We start from the raw sequence: 20021 nt of genomic DNA on the forward strand, positions 1-20021 counted from the left end.
CAAATTCAAATGGGAACAAATTACGCCAGGGACTATTTTTGCTGCTACGGAACTACTTTCCTGAGATCGACAACATGTTTACGGTTGGCTAATTAAGTTGTTTGAGGAAAAAGTCGGCCGGCCCGGTGCATCGCAATGATGAAATATGCTGCCCAGAGCAACTCTTTGGCTCTTTGATGTGTTTTTAATCGTTTTTTTTTATATAATGGAGTTCTATGGCTGCTGAGACATGGCTGTATTGGGCACCGGCTACATGGACGAGACTTATTAGCAAAACAAAATCATTGCTGATTTTGTTATCTTCATAGGATTTTTTGACGGTAAGAAATGCATTAAAAAACAGCAGCCTTATCCTTTAATCCCATGGCCTTGTACCAACTGACACCATTCTGGTTACCTTGGATGTTGAGGCATTGTATACCAATGTGCCACATGAGGGCGGCATACAGGCATTGAAGTCCTTCCTTAAAGCTCGCCCCCCCAATTCTAAACCTTCCAATTTCTGTATTCTTTCTTTGGCTGAGCTAGTTCTGACCCATAACTATTTTATGTTCCAGAATGATTTCTTCCTCTGATATTCAAAATGTGCTGAATAGTTCAAGAATGTTATTTACAAATGCTGGCATATTCTTTTTCTCCATTTCTACTGTGTTTTCAGATCCTCTATTGATAGGATCACGATCTTGTTGAATCGTCAAAATGTAGACTGGCTAGTATGGCCTTTCTATTGTTCTTGCTGAGGTTCTTTTGGGTGATATATCTGTGTTCTATTTTTATGTCTGGTGCTCTCTACTGATTTGATTGTGAGTGTTAGCATATGTGTGCTGGTGATTATTGATGCTTGTCCTGTATATAAGTGACAGTCTGCTTCATACTCTGACAAAGACAGTGCTGCTGTCAAAATGGCTTTTTTGAGTTATGGGAGTGTGGCTACATTTTTTTTTTACTGTGAGATTTAATAGCTTCAGAAAATCCCTGAAAGACAAAAAAGAAGAACTTGAAGGTATCAAGTGAAACAGACATGTAGAAGTATTTTCTGGAAAACAAATGAGTAAAGAAAACTTTAATGTGTATATATGCCTTGACTGATTTGTTGGCAGAGCTTTTTATGATCCAATACCCCTTCAGAATAGAAATTTACACATAACTTACAAAGGATATTGGTTTTGTCTCTGTGTCCTTAGGAAGCTTCTGTTTTATTTCAGGTACCCACAATACCTCATATCTTTCACAAACAGATCTCAAGTCTATTACTTTTTTTTGTTTTCCTTCCCATTCAGCTTTATCAACTTGTTCCAAAAATTGAGAGCCTGAAAGTGTGAACATAACTAAAATGGACTAAAATGTTTACAATTTTTTGGTGCAGTTAATAAACGTTAATTTGAATGAAATACGTTGGTTCTGTCGAGTCCTTAAAAATGTAAAAATAGTTTTTGTAAAGGTCATTGAAAGTCCTTACATTTCATTTGATGTCTGTATGAACTAGGGCTGCAGCTATCGATTATTTTAGTAATCGAGTATTCTACCGATTATTCCATCGATTAATCGAGTAATCGGATAAGAAATACTTTTGCTTTATTAAAGAGCAATAGTAAATATACAAAAGAGAAAAGCTGTCCGCACGAAGCTGTCCATACGACACTGTGATTTACTGAAAACGAGGTGAAATAATTATTATTATTGATATTTATTACTAGGCCTAAATATCATACAAGTTCATAAGACTGGCTAATGTACATTTATTTACTATGTTGAAGGGTTGCCCTACACCTGCTGACCCTACTCACTGCAATCAAACTAAACTGAATATACCTGCTGTATTGGACTGGTGCATTTTAGGCTCCAATTGCTACTTACACCACCTGATATTTTGCTTTCTGGGGTATTTTATGCATCACTGTGAGGGGAGTAGGTGTGTGTGTGTGTGTGTGTGTGTGTGCATGTGTGTGTGACTATCATAATAATAACATGAATGAAGCTCAGGCTTTCACAAATTGACTGCAGCATTTTATTTTCTGTGGTTATTTTCTTGAGCAAAACTTAGCTAACTTAGGGACATCATAACTAGCCACCATATTGATTTACGTTCTTAACTAGCCATTACATATAGCCATAATTAACGTGCATTCTTTACTAGCCTTCATCTCATCCCGTTTTAATATTAAGTGCTGACTCCGCCCACCGGGCCAGTTTCGGCGTACGCCGGTAGCAATTACAAGTGGACCCTATCCTACAGTCCCTGCTCTCAGCGGAGGGAAGGAGCTACACTGTGTGGGAAGCGCTGTGACCGTCAGACCTCTCTGGATTAGACAAGCAAGTAGAGAAAACCGGCATCAGCCGAACCAATTTATTGCCAAATGCTTTGGGATTCAACACATTAACATTGCTTCCCATGGTCAGAAAAAGTCGGCAGATTTGTCGCTAGTCGCTTTTGAGAAATAAAGTCGCCAGGGGGGTCTGAAAAGTCGCTAAGTCTAGCGACAAAGTCGCCAAGTTGGCAACACTGGATCCGAAACTTTGGACACTTTCTGTCGTTTTCTCTGGCCTGTCTCTTCTCTTCGCCCCTCGCTATTTTCTCTCTCTTTCTCCAGCGCGTTGTGCAACAGTAATAATCATCCGTGCGAAACACTGAGTGTGTATATAATTATATGGATTAAACGAAGCTTCGATGCAAAGAATTTGCATCGATGATTTTTAGTAATCGAGTTACTCGAGTTTCTCGAGGAATCGTTTCAGCCCTAGTATGAACCCTGTTTCCAGCATGCCATATGTTATTAGTACCACTTTTAGCAGACACAGTGTTATCCATATACCCCCAAAAAACAAGGAATAAATATGTAGCAAAGTGCATTGATTACTCTGCTAAAACATGACATCACTCTCTCTCCCACCCATCAGGCACATAGCCTATGCCCTATTAGTGCACCTTGGACAGCAAAGGCTATACAACTGTAGAATTCCACAAAACAACAAATGGCCAATATAACGTATGAGCACATTTATTGCCATTTTAAAAACAATCAAGCATACACTCAACAAATTTTACAAAACTCCATGCCTGGTTAATGAGTTTCAATACACAGACACGATTACAAAACTGCCTCTTCAATCTATTGCAAGTGGTTCTGCTCCCCACATTCTCTCTGCTACTGCAGCACCCACCCACTGCTAACGCACACACACACACTGCTCACTCACAAATTCCAAATATTCAGTAATGTATTTTTCAATCATGTGTAGTTTATAAACCATGTATGAAGTGGCAATATGTAATAAATTTCCCCGCATTCAAGTTTTTATTTGTCACGTGTAATCATTCAGGTACAATCACAGTGAAATGTAATCCCGTCAGTTCTGATGCAGAAGTTTTGAGGATTAGGCTACTTTTAAGATCGACAGGGAGTCTTTTTCAGAGATGCGCAGCATAGTGACTAAAGGTTGTTTCACCAAGTTTAGCACTGGGCACTACTAGCAACCCACTCCTACTTGAAAAAAAAAAAGTGCAACTCCCGCATTTTGTAATAACCACCGCAATATGTAATAATTTATTACAAAATGCAGGGAAATTTATTACATATTGCGTTCAGGCTGTGTATTACAAAATGCGGCAGATTATTACAAAATGCTGGTGTTATTACATAATGAAGTGAAAATGTATTACATTTTGTCGAGTTATTACATAATGCGGTGTTATTACATAATGTGTTGTTACACACCCCAATTCACCTGCTTAAGGAAGGATCAACCAACCTGCTTCAACCAGGCTCCAGCCATCCAGGTTGAGGTCAAAGCTCCACCAAGCCTTGTGGTTGAAACTGTAAAGGACACCAAGGATCTGTCCGGTCTGACCCTGGAAAAGACACTTTCACCCGTCCAGCTGGTCAAACCTACAGAGCCTCAGAGTTCCAGTGCCAAAGACAGCCTGTCGACAAAACCAAAGAAGAAGAAGCGTGGCTTCTTTTCTTGGCTATCCCGCATATTCCAGCGGAAGAACAAGAAATCTGCTGACAAAATCGGCTGCAACAGCAGAGACGCCGCTCATTTGCAGCCCACTTCTGAACTCCTGTCATCTTCCTATCCACTTTACATAATTGAACAACTGAATCATTTTATTTAAATACATTTATTTGCACACTACTGTTATAGTGTCTTTGGACATTTCTTCAAAACACAGTTATGGGTAACCTGTAGCCTAAAGCAGTGAAAGTGTAATGGAATTAGTAAATATACTGTATGTTGACCATTAACACTTTCTATACTTCTATTACTAACAATAAAATCAATATTTATTCTAAATGTGGCTGTTTTTTCTTTTGCTTTTTTTTGCTTTTTGCTTTTAATGTACCACTTGTTTTCTGTAAAAAAACAAAACAAACAAAAACACATGCAACACATTAAATACAGTTTAGCAGAAAGTCACATACATCCATCTAGTAATTGATGTTAGGAGAGGAGACCCTAGACCAGCTGTTTGGTGACATTTCTGTAACAATATAGCATACACAAAAAATATGGAACTTCAACACACAGTGACAGTTAATTGAACATACAAGAGCTTTATTGAATGTAATATACAGTATGTTGAGATGAAATATCAATTATGTCAATTTTATAATTTAAAAATTTAAAATAAAAACCTTCATAATCCCTTTATAAAACAATATAGGTTCTAAATACTCCTTAACTACAGGGAACAAGCACCGATAACATTTATTTTGTCCCCCCTACTTACGTTATTGTACCCTTATTATTTTTTAAATATGCAGTAATTACAAAAATAGTTACACCATAACTACCTTATAAATCTCTCATAATTACAAAATTGTTACCACTTAATTCCGGGACGTCTTGTTTTGTTACCCTGTAACTACAGCATTGTTATTTTATTAGTACCAAACAAACTTGTTACACTGTAATTAGCGGTCTTTCAGCATAGCATTTGTGGACCAAGATAAACAATGTTTAAATGAACACAATCAGATTAACAGTATGGCCACTATTAACCAATGAACTTGAAAATGGCCATGGCTTAACACAAAAATGGCCATAACTCCACAGATCTTGGTCCAATTATCACAAAACTTGGTAGATGCAGGAGAGTGGCCAATAGAGGGTGCAACAAATGGCAGAAAGACAAATTTGATCACAACTGAAAACATGATTGTTTATTCATCACTTAACTTGCTAAATATGTGTCATAAATCTGTTGAACAATGTGTGTAAAACTGTAAAATCAACCAATAGCGGGCGCCACAAATGCCAGAAAAGTGCGAGGGCCTGGCATAAATTTTTGCAGATTCCTGTGAGATGGTAAGTGACACAGACATAACATTTTTCCCAACAATGCGAAGTTGTGTGCAAATGTTGCACAACAAATATTACCCCAAGTGGCCTGATAGGGGCGCTAAAATTAATAGTCAAAATGTCCAACCAAGGCTGTAACTCCTACACCTTGATTTACATGAAACTTGGTACACATATCCATCTATCTTTGCACTACACATTTTCCTCAGAACCACTAACAACTCTTTTCCATATCATTACCAGTCGGTAAAGGCCCTTTCATTGCCGCTTGCGGCTATATTTATTATAGAATTTTCTGTATTACCCCATGAAGCCAAGGTATGGCAACCACCTTTGTGAGACCGGTTATCTGGGATCACCAATGTTAGTTTTTATGAAGCCAGCTAACGCAAAGATAGCCTGACTATGTTGAACTCGCTTTGTGGGATAAGCCCCTGTACTGAACCGCAAAGAATATTTATTTATATCAAAGCAAACCACAGTGATCAAGGCAATTCAAATCTTATCTATTTTCTATGGGTTTCTGTGCATCATGGTATGGTTGAATGGTTTTAGCTCAGGAGTATTTTAATCCCATACAAATTTATATTTGACATCTTTCATTTTGTCTTTGTAAACAGCATCAAAGTATTCTGCTTCTGCCACTGTTAATTGGTTTTTCCAGTCTCCAGCGATACCTGAAAAATAACATACAATAAATGGAACCATAATGTAGTTAAAAAAACAGTATGTCTAAAATTGCTTCCTTGATTTGAATATGGTTTTGCTCATTAGAATGTAGGTCATTTGCTACAGTAGTATAAGGTACTGTATGTGTAGTGTGTGTATGTATGTATGTATATAATATATATATACATAGTATACAGCAGTATGTATACATATATATATATATATATATATATATATATATACATACACACTGAACAAAAATATAAACGCAACACTTTTGTTTTTGCTCCCATTTTTCATGAGTTGAAATAAAAGATCTAAGACTTTTTTCTATGCACATAAAAGGCTTATTTCTCTCAAATTTTGTTCACAAATTTGTTTAAATCCGTGTTAGTGAGCACTTCTCCTTTGCCAAGATAATCCATCCACCTGACAGGTGTGGCATATCAAGATGCTGATTAAACAGCATGATTATTGCACAGGTGTGCCTTGGGCTGGTCACAATAAAAGGCCACTCTAAAATGTGCAGTTTTATCACACAACACAATGCCACAGATGTCGTAAGTTTTGAGGGAGCGTGCAATTGGCATGCTGACTGCAGGAATGTCCACCAGAGCTGTTGCCTGTGAATTGAATGTTCATTTCACTACCATAAGCCGTCTCCAATGTCGTTTCCGAGAATTTAGCAGTACATCCAACCGGCCTCACAACCGCAGACCACGTGTAACCACGCCAGCCCAGGACCTCCACATCCGGCTTCTTCACCTGCGAGATCGTCTGAGACCAGCCACCCGGACAGCTGATGCAACAGTTGGTTTGCAAAACCAAAGAATTTCTGCACAAACTGTCAGAAACCGTCTCAGGGAAGCTCATCTGTGTGCTCGTCGTCCTCACCAGGGTCTTGACCTGACTGCAGTTCGTCGTCGTAACTGACTTGAGTGGGCAAATGCTCACCTTCGATGGCGTCTGGCACTTTGGAGAAGTGTTCTCTTCACAGATGAATCCCGGTTTTCACTGTACCGGGCAGATGGCAGACAGTGTGTATGGCGTTGTGTGGGCGAGCGGTTTGCTGATGTCAACGTTGTGAACAGAGTGCCCCATGGTGGCGGTGGGGTTATGGTATGGGCAGGCATAGGCTACGGACAATGAACACAGGTGCATTTTATTGATGGCAATTTGTATGCACAGAGATACCGTGACGAGATCCTGAGGCCCATTGTCGTTCCATTCATCCACCGCCATCACCTCATGTTGCAGCATGATAATGCACAGCCCCGTGTTGCAAGGATCTGTACACAATTCCTGGAAGCTGAAAACATCCCAGTTCTTGCATGGCCTGCATACTCACCAGACATGTCACCCATTGAGCATGTTTGGGACGCTCTGGATCGGCGTGTACGACAGCGTGTTCCGATTCCTGCCAATATCCAGCAACTTCACACAGCCATTGAAGAGGAGTGGACCAACATTCCACAGGCCACAATCAACAACCTGATCAACTCTATGTGAAGGAGATGTGTCTCACTGCATGAGGCAAATGGTGGTCACACCAGATACTGACTGGTTTTCAAAAAATGCATATCTGTAGCTCTAGTCATGTGAGATCCATAGTTCAGTGCGTAATAAATGTCTTTTTTCAAGATAAAACTGCACATTTTAGAGTGGCCTTTTATTGTGACCAGCCCAAGGCACACCTGTGCAATAATCATGCTGTTTAATCAGCATCTTGATATGCCACACCTGTCAGGTGGATGGATTATCTTGGCAAATGAGAAGTGCTCACTAACACGGATTTAAACAAATTTGTGAACAAAATTTGAGAGAAATAAGCCTTTTATGTACATAGAAAAAGTCTTAGATCTTTTATTTCAACTCATGAAAAATGGGAGCAAAAACAAAAGTGTTGCGTTTATATTTTTGTTCAGTATATATATATATATATATATATATACACACAACACACACACACACACACACAGTATATACGACAGTATGGTATAGGTAATGATTCCCAGGTAATTTCAAGTCCTAGTTAGTGTATTGGGCTGAAACATAAGATCACAGCTCATCACGGCTGTAGACCACAGCCAATAACAAAGGAACCACAAATATATATGTAATACTGAGGCACACCTTTCCTGAGAAACTCCGACTTGCTCTGGTCCATGAATTCATTAGAGGCCATAGAGTAGTTTGACATCTTGTTCTGCTTCATGTTCTTGAACACACTTCGGTTCGCTATCTTCTCTACTGTCTCAGAGTTCAGAGGTTTCTCCAGGAACTGGGCCATTCTGGCCACAGAGTCCTTCAGGTCCTGTAACAGAGCAACACAGCACATCTCAGCTTCTTAGAATAGCACTGGTATTAAGGTTGTGTATTCTTGTAAAGTCAGAATTGTTTGGAAAATGTTTGGAAGGAAAAGGGTTGGGGTTTCCATCTTTTCCAAAAAGTCAAAGGCAGCTTTAAGGAATATAGTTGAAAACCTCACCATAATCATTTCTTCATAGGAGATGTACATTGTGTGCTCTTTGTCTGGAGCATTCAGCCAGCCTTTTACATGATCAAACCATGAGCCAAACATAACTGGAGGGGAAAAAAACACAAGCATTCCATTATAATGAGTGAATGAGGAACTTTTTTTCTCATCAACAATTACTTTCATAGCAGTAAACAGTGTGGCCTTTGAACATTGCCAAAGCTAGATCTTGATTGCAGCTCTGTGACCCCAGCTGTCTGTAAAATACAATACAATTGAAGATTACTGAATAAGAACTGTACTTTTTCCATCAAGGAACTTGTGTAGGAACTCGTTCTGTGTGCCTGGGTTGACCAGGTAGGAGGCCATCCCATAGTAGTGAAAGGAAGACGTAAACACATCTCTGGGGTTCCTCATGACATAAATGACCTGAAATGGAGAAATCACATCCATTAATCATTAACCCTCCTATTATGTTAAAATTAACAGACATCTTTAATGTTTGGGGTCAAATTGACCCCAGCAATTTAAACCTACAATAATAGAAAGTGTTAACCAAGTTTACACTTCAGAACATCAGCAAGTAACACATAGCAGTTGGTCAATAATGAAAAAAACACCAATAAAAAGTTAATTAGTCACCAAAATAGTCTTTCAAAGAGCTGTGACAGGACCTCATTGGCAGAAATTCTTCAGGTGAGATAAAACACTATAAAAACTCAATAAAACTGCACGTCTTATGTTAGGGCCCTAAAGCATGGGAATGTTTTTTAAAGATCAAAATTGCATGGGAAAGTTCCCTCAGTTATCAGTCAGAAAGAGAAAGAAAATATGTGTAAAACATTTATATTTTCTCTGGTTTTATAAGGCTATTGTGTTTGGGGTCAAAATGACCCCAAAGTGTGTGCAGGACCTTGAAAACGTATCATCATGTTACACTTTATAGTCCATAGAAATGATCCAACCGCACACTGTGAGACTTTGTTGACAATATAGTCACATATTTATTTTTCTTATAGCATTTGCAAAACTAGTTTTATAAAAGGAGCGAACAACGTGTTTCGCTTGTTGCTTCCTCAGGTTCGCGGTTGGATCATTTCCTTGATGATGAATTATCTTGTATGCGACCAACCAGCACCTGATTATAAGTGGCTGTGCACGGACGTCTTGACTATACTTTCCAATGTTACACTTTATGTTTACCAGTTTTCCCCATGAAATTAGGAAAAGTCATTGAGTATCAAGCTGAAAAAATAATGTTAATTATGTTTTTAGAGACATTATGTGTTGAATGGGGTCAAATTGACCCCAAACATAATAGGAGGGTTAAGCCATGCAATTGCTGAGGAAAAGAGGACTCAGCTTTGGTTCGGAGTGTCTAAGAGTATAGCTTCTTTAAGTGCATACGTATGGGTCACATATTATGCACTTATTTATCTTCTTTACTGCCACTGTCCTGGCATTAATTGTGCATCACACAAAATGTACACCAGCTTATACCTTTGGCTTGGTTTTGAAGAAGGACGGTGGCATCATGCTATAGTGGTAGTGTGTGGCGAACATGCGTGGAGACGGCCTCTGCTCCAGTTTAAGAATGCTGGCCCGGGACGACTCCAGCCAGGGGACCCGGTCCCAGTTGGGAGCAGTCTCAACTGAGGCTGGATCTCCTCCACTCTGGATCAGAGGAACAATCTCCTGCATCCATGTCGTACCTGAAAGCAGGACACAAGAGCTCAGATTTGAAACTTGCGTTGGAATCTGTCAATCTGTACAATCCAGTATATTGTAAAATCATAATGCCTGTAGGTATAAAAACTAACCTCTGCATTGCAAAGAACATATTTCTGAGATTAACCTGCTCAACTCCTGGAAGAATTTTGACATACTGGCTACACGTAGAGACATGCTCTGTCATGATTTGACATGTTGCATTCAGTGGTATTTGTCTCAAGCTATAAGCCTTGTATTTTAATAATTCGAGAAAAGTCTGTATAACAATAGAATAGAATAGATGTTTATTGTCCTCAGAGAGGAAATTTGTTTCCACAGCCAGTACAGGTGAAATACATACATACACTGAAACACCAACACAAAAAAAAGGGAAAAAAAAACATACATTTACGGCATAACATTCAACACAACAGGCATACAGTTAGAGGTAGATGGAGGTGAGTCAGGAGTCTGAATGTTTATTAAGGTATGTAATGGCAAGGGGCACAAAGCTTTTCCCAAAGTGTGCCCTATTGCATCTCGCTGTCCTGTACTTGCAGCCAGACAGGAGCAGGACAGTAGTGGATGGACTGGATCTGAGATGATTGTGGTGGCTTTGCGTATAACTGCTTTTGTGTGTAGATCTGTGATGTTGGGTGTCGGTAGGACAATTATTTTTGAGGCTGTGGCTGTGTTTGAGTCAGTTTGTTGTCCAGGGTGATGCCGAAGTGTTCCATCTCTTCAAAGGTCTCCCCATTGATGTTTATTGGGGCGGGTGGTGGGGTGGTAGGCCTGACTGTTGACAGGGGGCTGATGGAAAATTCCTTGGTTTTTACAATGTTGAGTTTGAGGAAGTTGTCCTTACACCATATTGTGAAGTGAGTAATTATGTCCTGGTAAGCAGTCACTGAGTCATTGTCATGCAGGAGTGCGAGGATGGCAGTGTCATCATGGCAGTGTGAGTATTTGAAATAGGTGGTTGTGGTGGGGAATGGGCTCTGCAGTTGTTGGTGTAGAGGGTGTAGAGGAATGGGCTTAAAGCACAGGCCTGCGGGGCTCCAGTGATGGTGATGATTGTTGTTGACATGGTGACATGGTGTTCATGACTGATAAACTGTGGTCGATTGGTGAGGAAGCCCTGAATCCAGAGGATTAGTTCAGGCTGTACATTCAGGTTATGGAGATTAGTGATCATCTGATGCCATTGGATTGTATTGAAGGCTGAACTAAAGTTTATGAAAAGTGTGCTTGCATAGTGTCCTACTAATTCCTACTAATGCCTTCAGTACTTCAATATTGTGGTATATAGATCATATAATTGTTGTATGGTAAATTGGCGTACTTATGCCTATTGGACCTCTGTGAACACGGTCCTGTTCAGGTGTTGTAAGCGTGCATGCGCATTGATCTTCTATGCAAGTTATGGCCGAGTAAAGTGAATGAACGAACTGCAAACTGCAGGGCATCCAGGTGTGGGCTGACCACTGGGAGGATGGATTTTAAGACAGCCTTTCAAGGCTCTTCAGGACAATGGGGTTAATGCTGTAGGTCTGAAGTGGTTCAACTCGGATAATCGGGGCTTCTTGGGCACAGGGACCATGGTGGAGGTTTTCCATAATGTGGGCACAGTTGTGGAGTGGATGGATTTTATGAACAGAGGGTGGAAGGCCAGGCTAAGCTCTGTTGCACAGGCCTTCAGGACGTACCCTGGGACGTTGTTGCCTGGTGCCTTGTTCGGCTTGCATCTGCTCAACTGAAGCCGAATGTTGTGTTCTGACAAAATGGGCACATCAGGGGGTGGTGGCATGGGAAGAGATTGCAGTAAGGTGTAACATTCAGCTAAGAAGTCTGGTAGCAAGTTTACTAGTTGAACAATTTTACTTGCTCGCTTCATCGATTCTGCATTACAAGATTTTTTTTCAGGTATGGGAGGGGGAGAGCGCTGCTGTTAAACAGTGAGGGAGGAGACAAGCTAGTTTTTTAAAAAAATGAAAAGCTACTGGTCGGTCCGAGTTTTGACAACAAGCTTTAGAAAAGAGGTGAAAACAACAACACAGCTGGCCCGCATGTGTGGCTATTTGTTTATATCATTACGTCTCACGGAAATCTCCACATAGCACATTAATTTCAGGGTTGGTTATAGGGTCTGAAATCACTTAGTGCAGGTTTAACCAAATTTGGTTTATTCAATGTATACAAACACTGTACAACTCACCAATGGCCACAGTCACCACTAATGGACTAACATCACAAAGTTTCACACTTTCACACAGTTTTCATCACTATTGAGGGGAAAACATTCAAATATGAATCACCAGAGGAGACCTTGCAGGACCTGAGAGTCAAACTTCCTAATGTGTTTTGACTGGGACGATTTCCCATCTTCCAAACGATAATTCTCATTCTGTCTGGACAGAATTTTCTCCCTTTTTTTTTGTGTCTAACTTCTGGCTTCACTTGTTATTGCCCTCCACCCAAGCAGGCCATAATAGAATGGTACGGTTTGAGAATAAGTTGTCTGTTTACATCTTTTTTGTCTTGTGGCCTAATTCATGGTGTACCGATGTAAACAAGTTTGTCCGGCCACTAAAATGGGAAATATAAGTTGATCTTGTATCACATTTTGGAAGAATATGTTGAGAGTAATACAGATCAGGTTTAGGTTGTTATATCTTTCTTTCTTTGTTCATTAACGGTCTGGGTGATGTAGTATATCTGCGCCTACACCCTAGTATTGCGGACAGGAGATGGTCACTACTCCATCTCAGGATTGTTTTCATGTTATGTTTATGCCATCTGGCATAATGCTTGTCTTGTCTTCTGTCTTCTCTGTTGTTCACTTTCCCCTTCCCCCCTTTCCCTCTCCCCCATTACAGTGTACCTTAATATTACTTATTTATCAGCACATGTTGGAATCTAGCTGCCCTGGGAGAACATACTCAGTCACACACGTGCACTCACTCACACACACTCACTTATACATACACACACACACACTCTCTCTCACACACACACACACACACACACACACACACAATGGGCTTTCTTCCCCATTTCTCTCCAATCATGAATGCAGGTTTTTTTATTTTTGTTTCTAATGTTGTGTTTTTTTCTGAATAAATGGTGATTAAGGCTGTTAAAACAATTTCATGGAATGTAAATGGTATTCAGAACATTGTTAAAAGATACAAAATTTTGACACACCTAAAGTCCCTTGGTAGTGACATAGCTATGTTACAGGAGACCCACTTGAACATGGAAGAGTCATTGAAATTAAAGCAAAGATGGGTAGGCCAAGTGTTCTCCTCCCCAGGTTCTGGAGGTGCTAGAGGCGTTAGCATATTGATATCCAAGAAAATTTCCTTCAATTTAACTGACTTGGTGACTGACAAGGAAGGTCGTTATTCAGTGTTATTTGGTACACTGCAGGGTGAAAAATGTACACTGGTCAATATTTATGCACCAAATTCCACCCAAGCAACTTTTTTGTGTCCCCTTGGCACTATCTTGGCAAAGTATGCTGATACCCCTATTCTTTTGGGCGGTGATTTCAACCTAGTAAATGATGCCTCACTAGACCGCTCGGCCTGCCCTCTTCCATCTGATAGATCACTATCAAGTGCCTTTAAAGAATTGCTAGACTCTTTGGCATTATCTGATGTATGGCGGTTAATGAACCCTCACTCACGGGAATATACATTTTATTCTAAAGTGCATAACTCCTACTCTAGAATTGACTATATGTTAGCATCCAACTATTATTGAAAATGTAATCAATGCTGAAATACATAGTATAGTCATCTCAGACCATGCTCCTCAGTCAATAACTTTCTGCCTAACTGCTAATGGAAACAAATCCAAACATTGGAGATTCAATAATTCCTTGTTACACGATGATACATTTATCTCCCTTATTGAGAAGAATATTGATGAGTTTATAACTATAAATATGGACTCTGTTTCTTCTATTCAAACAGTTTGGGAGGCCTTTAAGGCCACCTGCAGAGGGTGGATAATCAGTTATTCATCAGCTAAGTGCAAAAAGTTATTTAAAACAAAAATAATTTACTAACAGAATTGAAAAAAATGGAGATCCAACATATGCAGGATCCTACAAGTCACCCACTTCAGAAAGCATTACTTGCTGCAAGGGCTGAATTGCAAACAATCCTACATGAAGAGTCTGCTTTCGCTCTTTATAGACTCCGTAGGAAGTACTTTGAATGTGGTGACAAAGCAGGAAAGATGCTTGCTCTTCAGCTCAAACAGAGAGCAAACAGTCAATTTCATCCATAAGAGACTCTGAAGGGGTCATGGTTTGTGATCAAAAATTGATTAACCAGGCATTCAAATAATTTTATTACAATCTTTATCAGTCTGAGTGCAATGTACCAGAACATGAAGTGAATAATTTCCTAAAGAATGTCCCACTTCCTGTACTAAATGGTGAAGGGGTCATGGTTGATTAAAAATTGATTAACCAGGCATTCAAATAATTTTATTACAATCTTTATCAGTCTGAGTGCAATGTACCAGAACATGAAGTGAATAATTTCCTAAAGAATATCCCACTTCCTGTACTAAATGGAATTCAGAGGGAAGAGTTGGAGGTCCCCATTCAAGTCAGTGAAATTGAGTCAGCCATTAAAACCCTTTCTTCTGATAAGACCCCTGGGGATGATGGGTTTACTATAGAATTCTATAAATCTTTTTTGAATAAATTGTCACCCCTGTTGGTCAAGTTGTACAATGATATAACAGAAAATCAGTCAATGCCCTTAACAATGCGTTCTGCCACAATAAGCCTTCTTCTAAAACTTGGGAAAGACCCCCAGTTAATGAGCAATTATCGGCCATTAAGTCTCCTGAATAACGATTATAAAGTGTTTACAAAGGTTTTTGCTCTCCGTCTGGAAAAAGTTATTCCATCCCTAGTGAATCTGGACCAAGCGGGTTTCATAGCAGGGCATCAGTCAGCTAATAACATGAGGAGATTGTTCCAGGTGATGTTCAGTGCCAGCTCTCTCGGTCGTCCAGCAGTAGCAATATCGCTGGATGCCGAGAAAGCTTTCGACAGAATAGAATGGCCATATTTATTCTTCATTCTATCAAAGTATGGATTTGGTCCTGTCTGTATGAAATGGTTCAGAGCACTTTACCATGAACCAATCTCCTCTGTCAGAAGCAATGGCATAATTTCTGCTCCCTTCCAGTTATTTTGGGGGACGCGGCAGGGATGCCCAATATCACCGTTAATATTTATCTTAGCTCTTGAACCCTTAGCTTGTGCGATTCATGATAATTCAGAAGTAACGGGTATCTCAGTGGGAGGTCATAATTTTAAAATTAATTTATATGCCTTTGATATTTTGTTAACTTTATCTGAACCACTTACTGCCATTCCCAAGATCTTAGACATAATTAATTAATTTAGTCTACTTTCAGGCTATAAAATAAATTGGAACAAAAGTGAAGCCATGCCGCTAAATTACCAGACCTGTTCTGTACATCTTGGCTCTACACCTTTTGTTTGGAAACCTAAAGGAATGAGATACCTTGGCATTAATATTAGAACACCAATAAATAAGATATTCGAATCTAATGGCCCAGGTTTATTGAGAATGATAAGTGATGATCTGAAAAGATGGTCAACACTACCCTTATCTTTGTGGGGAAGGGTAGAAATATTAAAAATGAGTGTCCTTCCAAGATTATCTTATATAATATCCTCCATTCCCCTTATAATCCTGTTGGAATAATTGTACATAGAAGTTATCCTACATTTGCTTATATTGTTTGAGAGCTATATATGTGTGTGTGTGTCTGTGCGGGAGGATGTGTTAACTGTTTTTCAGAGATATCACGAAGCCTCACGGGCAGGCTCAAGGACGAGGTGAAACCGAGGTGAAACCGCATTGAGGAGGCAGATAAGAAACACTCCTACAAGAAGGCGGAGGCCGCAACTATGCCCTTGATCTGAATGAAGACACCTGCTACAAACGAGGACTTCTTTGTAACCATGTTTAGAAAAAGATACGTAGAGAATTTCAGCCCGTGTGTCCCCCACCCTTTAGGGGCTGCAATCCTTTTGTAACTAGGAACCACCTTAAGGAAATAAAAGGAGAGGAGACGGCGGGACGGGTTCAGAGCGGGTTGGAGAGTGTAACTGAGCACGTTTCCGTCCGTTCTCCTTGCAAGGAAGAAAACTCTAACTCTGTGTCTTCTCTCTTTGTGTGTGTTTTAATAATGTTCAGGTTGCTTGAACCTGACAAATCCCTCAATATTGGTTCAAAGAAATTAATACCTTATTTTCTCAATTCTTATGGAAAGACAAAAAACCTAGAATAAATCATAAGAAACTGTCGTTGCCGAGGAGTAAAGGTGGCATGTGAGTTCCTGATATCTATCTCTACTACCTATCATATAATGATAGATTCCCCATCCTGTGGGGCTATGGAAATAGTACTATGAAAGGAAACTGGGATTGGCTGGAGGGACAGATTGTCACAGAACATAACAAATGATTCAGTTCTCAGTTAGTGTGGTTAAAATGCTACACAGGAGGTTAGGTACTGCTGGCACTTCTCTCCCTTCATGCCCATTATGGAGAAACCCTTTATTTTTAGCGGGCGGCAACCCATTGATAAACAAAATTATGGAAGAACATAACATAAAGTAAATTGGCCAAATTATGAAGGAAAATACCATAATCCCTTTTTTAGCAATGAAATCTATCTGAGTTCAATTTGGATGATAAGTCTTTTCTCTCCTACTTACAGTTAAAATCTGTTATTACAAAAATCATTTCAAGGGGTATGCAATTAGGCTGCCATGAACACCTGGATAGCAGCCTAAAAGAGCTTACTAAGGGGAGGGGAATAGTATCTGGAATATATAAACTTCTACTCTTATCCTCCCCCAATTGCAACAAACAGACACAGAAACGATGGGAGCAAGACTTGGGTATTTCACTTACACCAACAGAGTGGGGTAGAATTTGGAAACAATCAATATCATTGTCCAAATGTGTAAGATTTAGAGTAATTCAAATGAAAATATTGCATAGAGCATACATTACCCCCTCTAGACTTAAAAACATGGATCAAACCCTTTCAGATTTATGTTAGCATGGTTGTGGGGAGGTAGGCACCCTCATGCATTTATCATGGCATTGTCCAGCTGTTAAGGGCCTTTGGGATGCAGTAAGAAATATTCTTTCAACTATCTTGAACACAGATATAACTCTATGTCCGGCTACATGCTTGTTGGGTACTCAGCCCAGTGGCATTCATTGTAAATCTGTGCAAAAAATTATAGCACTGGCTGCCCTTACAACGAAACGCATAATTCTTATGAATTGGAAATTCAGGAAAGCTAATTGTTTTAATATGAATAAGTGGTTGGAGGATTTTCTGAAGCATGGAAAAGACGGCATCCTCTCTCCTATCTTTGGATCGGGGAGGGAATGGCTTATGGAGCATAATAAGGCCATTTCTGGACTCACAACATTTTGCACTTCTCCCTCTGTAACCCAAAATGACTTTTTTGGTTGCTTTTTGTCCTGCTTTTGCAATAATGTAATGGGCGGGGGAATGGAAGAAAGGGGAAGGAAAAAAGAAGGGGGAAAAAAAAAAAGGGAAAGAAGGGGAAACCTATATTCATGTTTTGGAATAATGTAGGTTTTGCTTTTTGGATCATGTGCATGCAGGTGTGACTATGTGCATACCATGTGTGCGGATAGTTACACTTGCATTAGTAGAAGTTTTGCACTGTAACCCCCCCCCCCTCCCCCCCTCAGTTTAATGTATTGTCTTGTCTCTAGTTGATAATGTAGTGTCATGTTGTCTTTGTCTTTATTGTCTGTTTTGTTGTGTTTATATGAAATAAATAAAAAATGTAAAGGTTACACAAAGTTTCACACTACACAGAGGGACCAGGCAAGGATGCTCACTATCACCGTCACTTTTTGCCCTGTTCATCGAACCACTTGCAGCAGCAATTAGACAAAACTCCAACATTAAAGGAATCCAGACTAATCACACACACCATAAGATCAGCCTTTATGCAAACCCTAACCCTAACCCTACCCCTAAACCCTAACCCTAACCCTACATCACAAATTGGATTCATCCTAACCAACAGAACATCCCATGGTTAGAAATAGAACAATCAGAATGTAAAGGGTCCGTGGTGGTCCATGTACATTTTGATTGTTTGTTTTTTCGTTTGAACCAAAAAACTAAAAAACGGAAATACCATGGTTTTTTCGTTTTTCGTTTTATACCAAAAACGAAAAAATGGAAAAACAGAGCCGTTTTTCCGTTTTTGTTGTCTGAATCAAAAAACGATAAAGAAGAAAACCAAATTCAAATAACGGTCCAATTTTGGTTTTTGCAAATTCTTTTTTTCGTTTTTCCTTTTGAAGAAAGACATGAAGAAAAGCAAGACAGGTGACCCGGAAGTAAAAGTAAATGTATCAAAATAAAAGCCAAGAGGATAGAATGGCCATTCTGTAGTTAGTTAGTTTATTTTTATTTCTGTGTCATGCCAAACATCTGGCCCCTCCCACATGGGATTACAGGACACCACCATTTTACAAAACATACATCTTCTGGTGATACATATAAGAGCAAAAAAAAAAATAATAATAAATTACCACATTATAAATTACTACTATATTCTTTCAAATAACATATTTGAAATGATAGGTTTCAAATGAACAATACACTGAAAAGAACTGCTAACTTACAGTTTATCTTGATAAAGAGCTTTTTTTCTCATCTCCCAGGCTTTCTCCAGGTAACTAGCTAATCTAAATGTTTCATAAGCGAACAGCCAACTCAGTCTTTGTGCATCATCCATACAAAATCAATATCTGTTTTTATCTTACTAAACAAAGTATTATCTTACTAAACAAAGTATTCCAAAGTATTCCACACCAAAGTATTCCACACCAAAACACACACACTCTCCTCCTCTCACATACACCCACTACCATATGCTTAAATCTCTCACCCTACATATCAATAACTACTGCTACCCTCTGCATAAATGTCCTGTCTCCTTGTCAATATGTATCCAGTCTACGTCTAAAATATCTGTCCAATTTAGTTGTTTAGTCTATGTCCTGTCTATGTCTGCCCAGTCTGGTTGATCAGTCTATGTTCAGTCTGTGTCTGTCTATGTCTGTCCCCTTTGGTTGCGTATCACCAATATTAGTCTGCTCTCTTCTATCCATTAGATGTATTCTGTATTGTTTTATTTTGTTTTGTTTTCTTTATTTTGTTTTGTTATACCCTTTAAAATATAAGGAGTAAAAGCAATGTACATAGAACTTGTAAGTTATTATGTATGTATATTATGTAACTTATTGCTTTTTTTTTTTTAATAAGTTTTATCCAATAATACATACCACAATAAATGTGTGTTTGTATGGCACACTGCTTACCTGACTTGGGGTAAGTCACAATGACAATGTCATCTGGACGAAAAGAAAACTCCTCGTAGTATTTCAGGCTCTGTGGAGAGTATATTTTTGAGCTGAGATAGACGCCCTTGCACACGATGTATAACTCTGCCTCTGTCATCATCAAAGCAGCACAAAAATGCGTGGTAACTCAGCAGTTGGTATAGCTCAGACACAGGCAGCTCCCTGTTGAACTGTTTGGACTTAATATTTCCTCTGTTTCACTGATAAATATGTTAATCTAAACTCCTCCCTTGTTTGTGTTCCACCAGCCAGCCAGCATCATGAGGAACTGTTATAAGTGCATAGTAAAACAGTAAAACACTGCACATAGAAGAGCAGTTAGGACTCACTACTGGCTGTTAACCCATCAATGTCCACGGTGGAAATTTAAAA

The 20021-nt window shown here is 39.3% G+C and overlaps 1 protein-coding gene across 1 annotated transcript; it reads right to left on the bottom strand.

Annotated features, from left to right (window-relative positions):
• Positions 1 to 5856: 5856 nt before the first annotated feature.
• On the bottom strand, positions 5857 to 19761 carry LOC139918472 (sulfotransferase 2B1-like). Its single transcript, XM_071907868.2, has 6 exons — positions 19608 to 19761; positions 9950 to 10161; positions 8752 to 8878; positions 8462 to 8556; positions 8107 to 8287; positions 5857 to 5981 (listed from the first exon to the last, which is right to left on the bottom strand). Exons 1-6 carry the CDS (start codon positions 19747 to 19749, stop codon positions 5872 to 5874), a joined length of 867 nt encoding a protein of 288 aa, XP_071763969.1. The 5' UTR covers positions 19750 to 19761; the 3' UTR covers positions 5857 to 5871.
• Between the last annotated feature and the right edge of the window lie 260 nt (positions 19762 to 20021).

This window comes from Centroberyx gerrardi, chromosome 20, assembly GCF_048128805.1.
Source record: "Centroberyx gerrardi isolate f3 chromosome 20, fCenGer3.hap1.cur.20231027, whole genome shotgun sequence".
NCBI classification, from domain to species: Eukaryota; Metazoa; Chordata; class Actinopteri; order Beryciformes; family Berycidae; genus Centroberyx; species Centroberyx gerrardi.

Coding starts and splice junctions, on each gene's coding strand:
- LOC139918472 (XM_071907868.2), bottom strand. CDS start 19,749: ATGATGACAGAGGCAGAGTTATACATCGTGTGCAAGGGCGTCTATCTC. Junction 8,879..9,949: donor TCTTCAAAACCAAGCCAAAG/GTATAAGCTGGT, acceptor TCTCCATTTCAG/GTCATTTATGTCATGAGGAA. Junction 8,288..8,461: donor CCTATGAAGAAATGATTATG/GTGAGGTTTTCA, acceptor GCTCTGTTACAG/GACCTGAAGGACTCTGTGGC.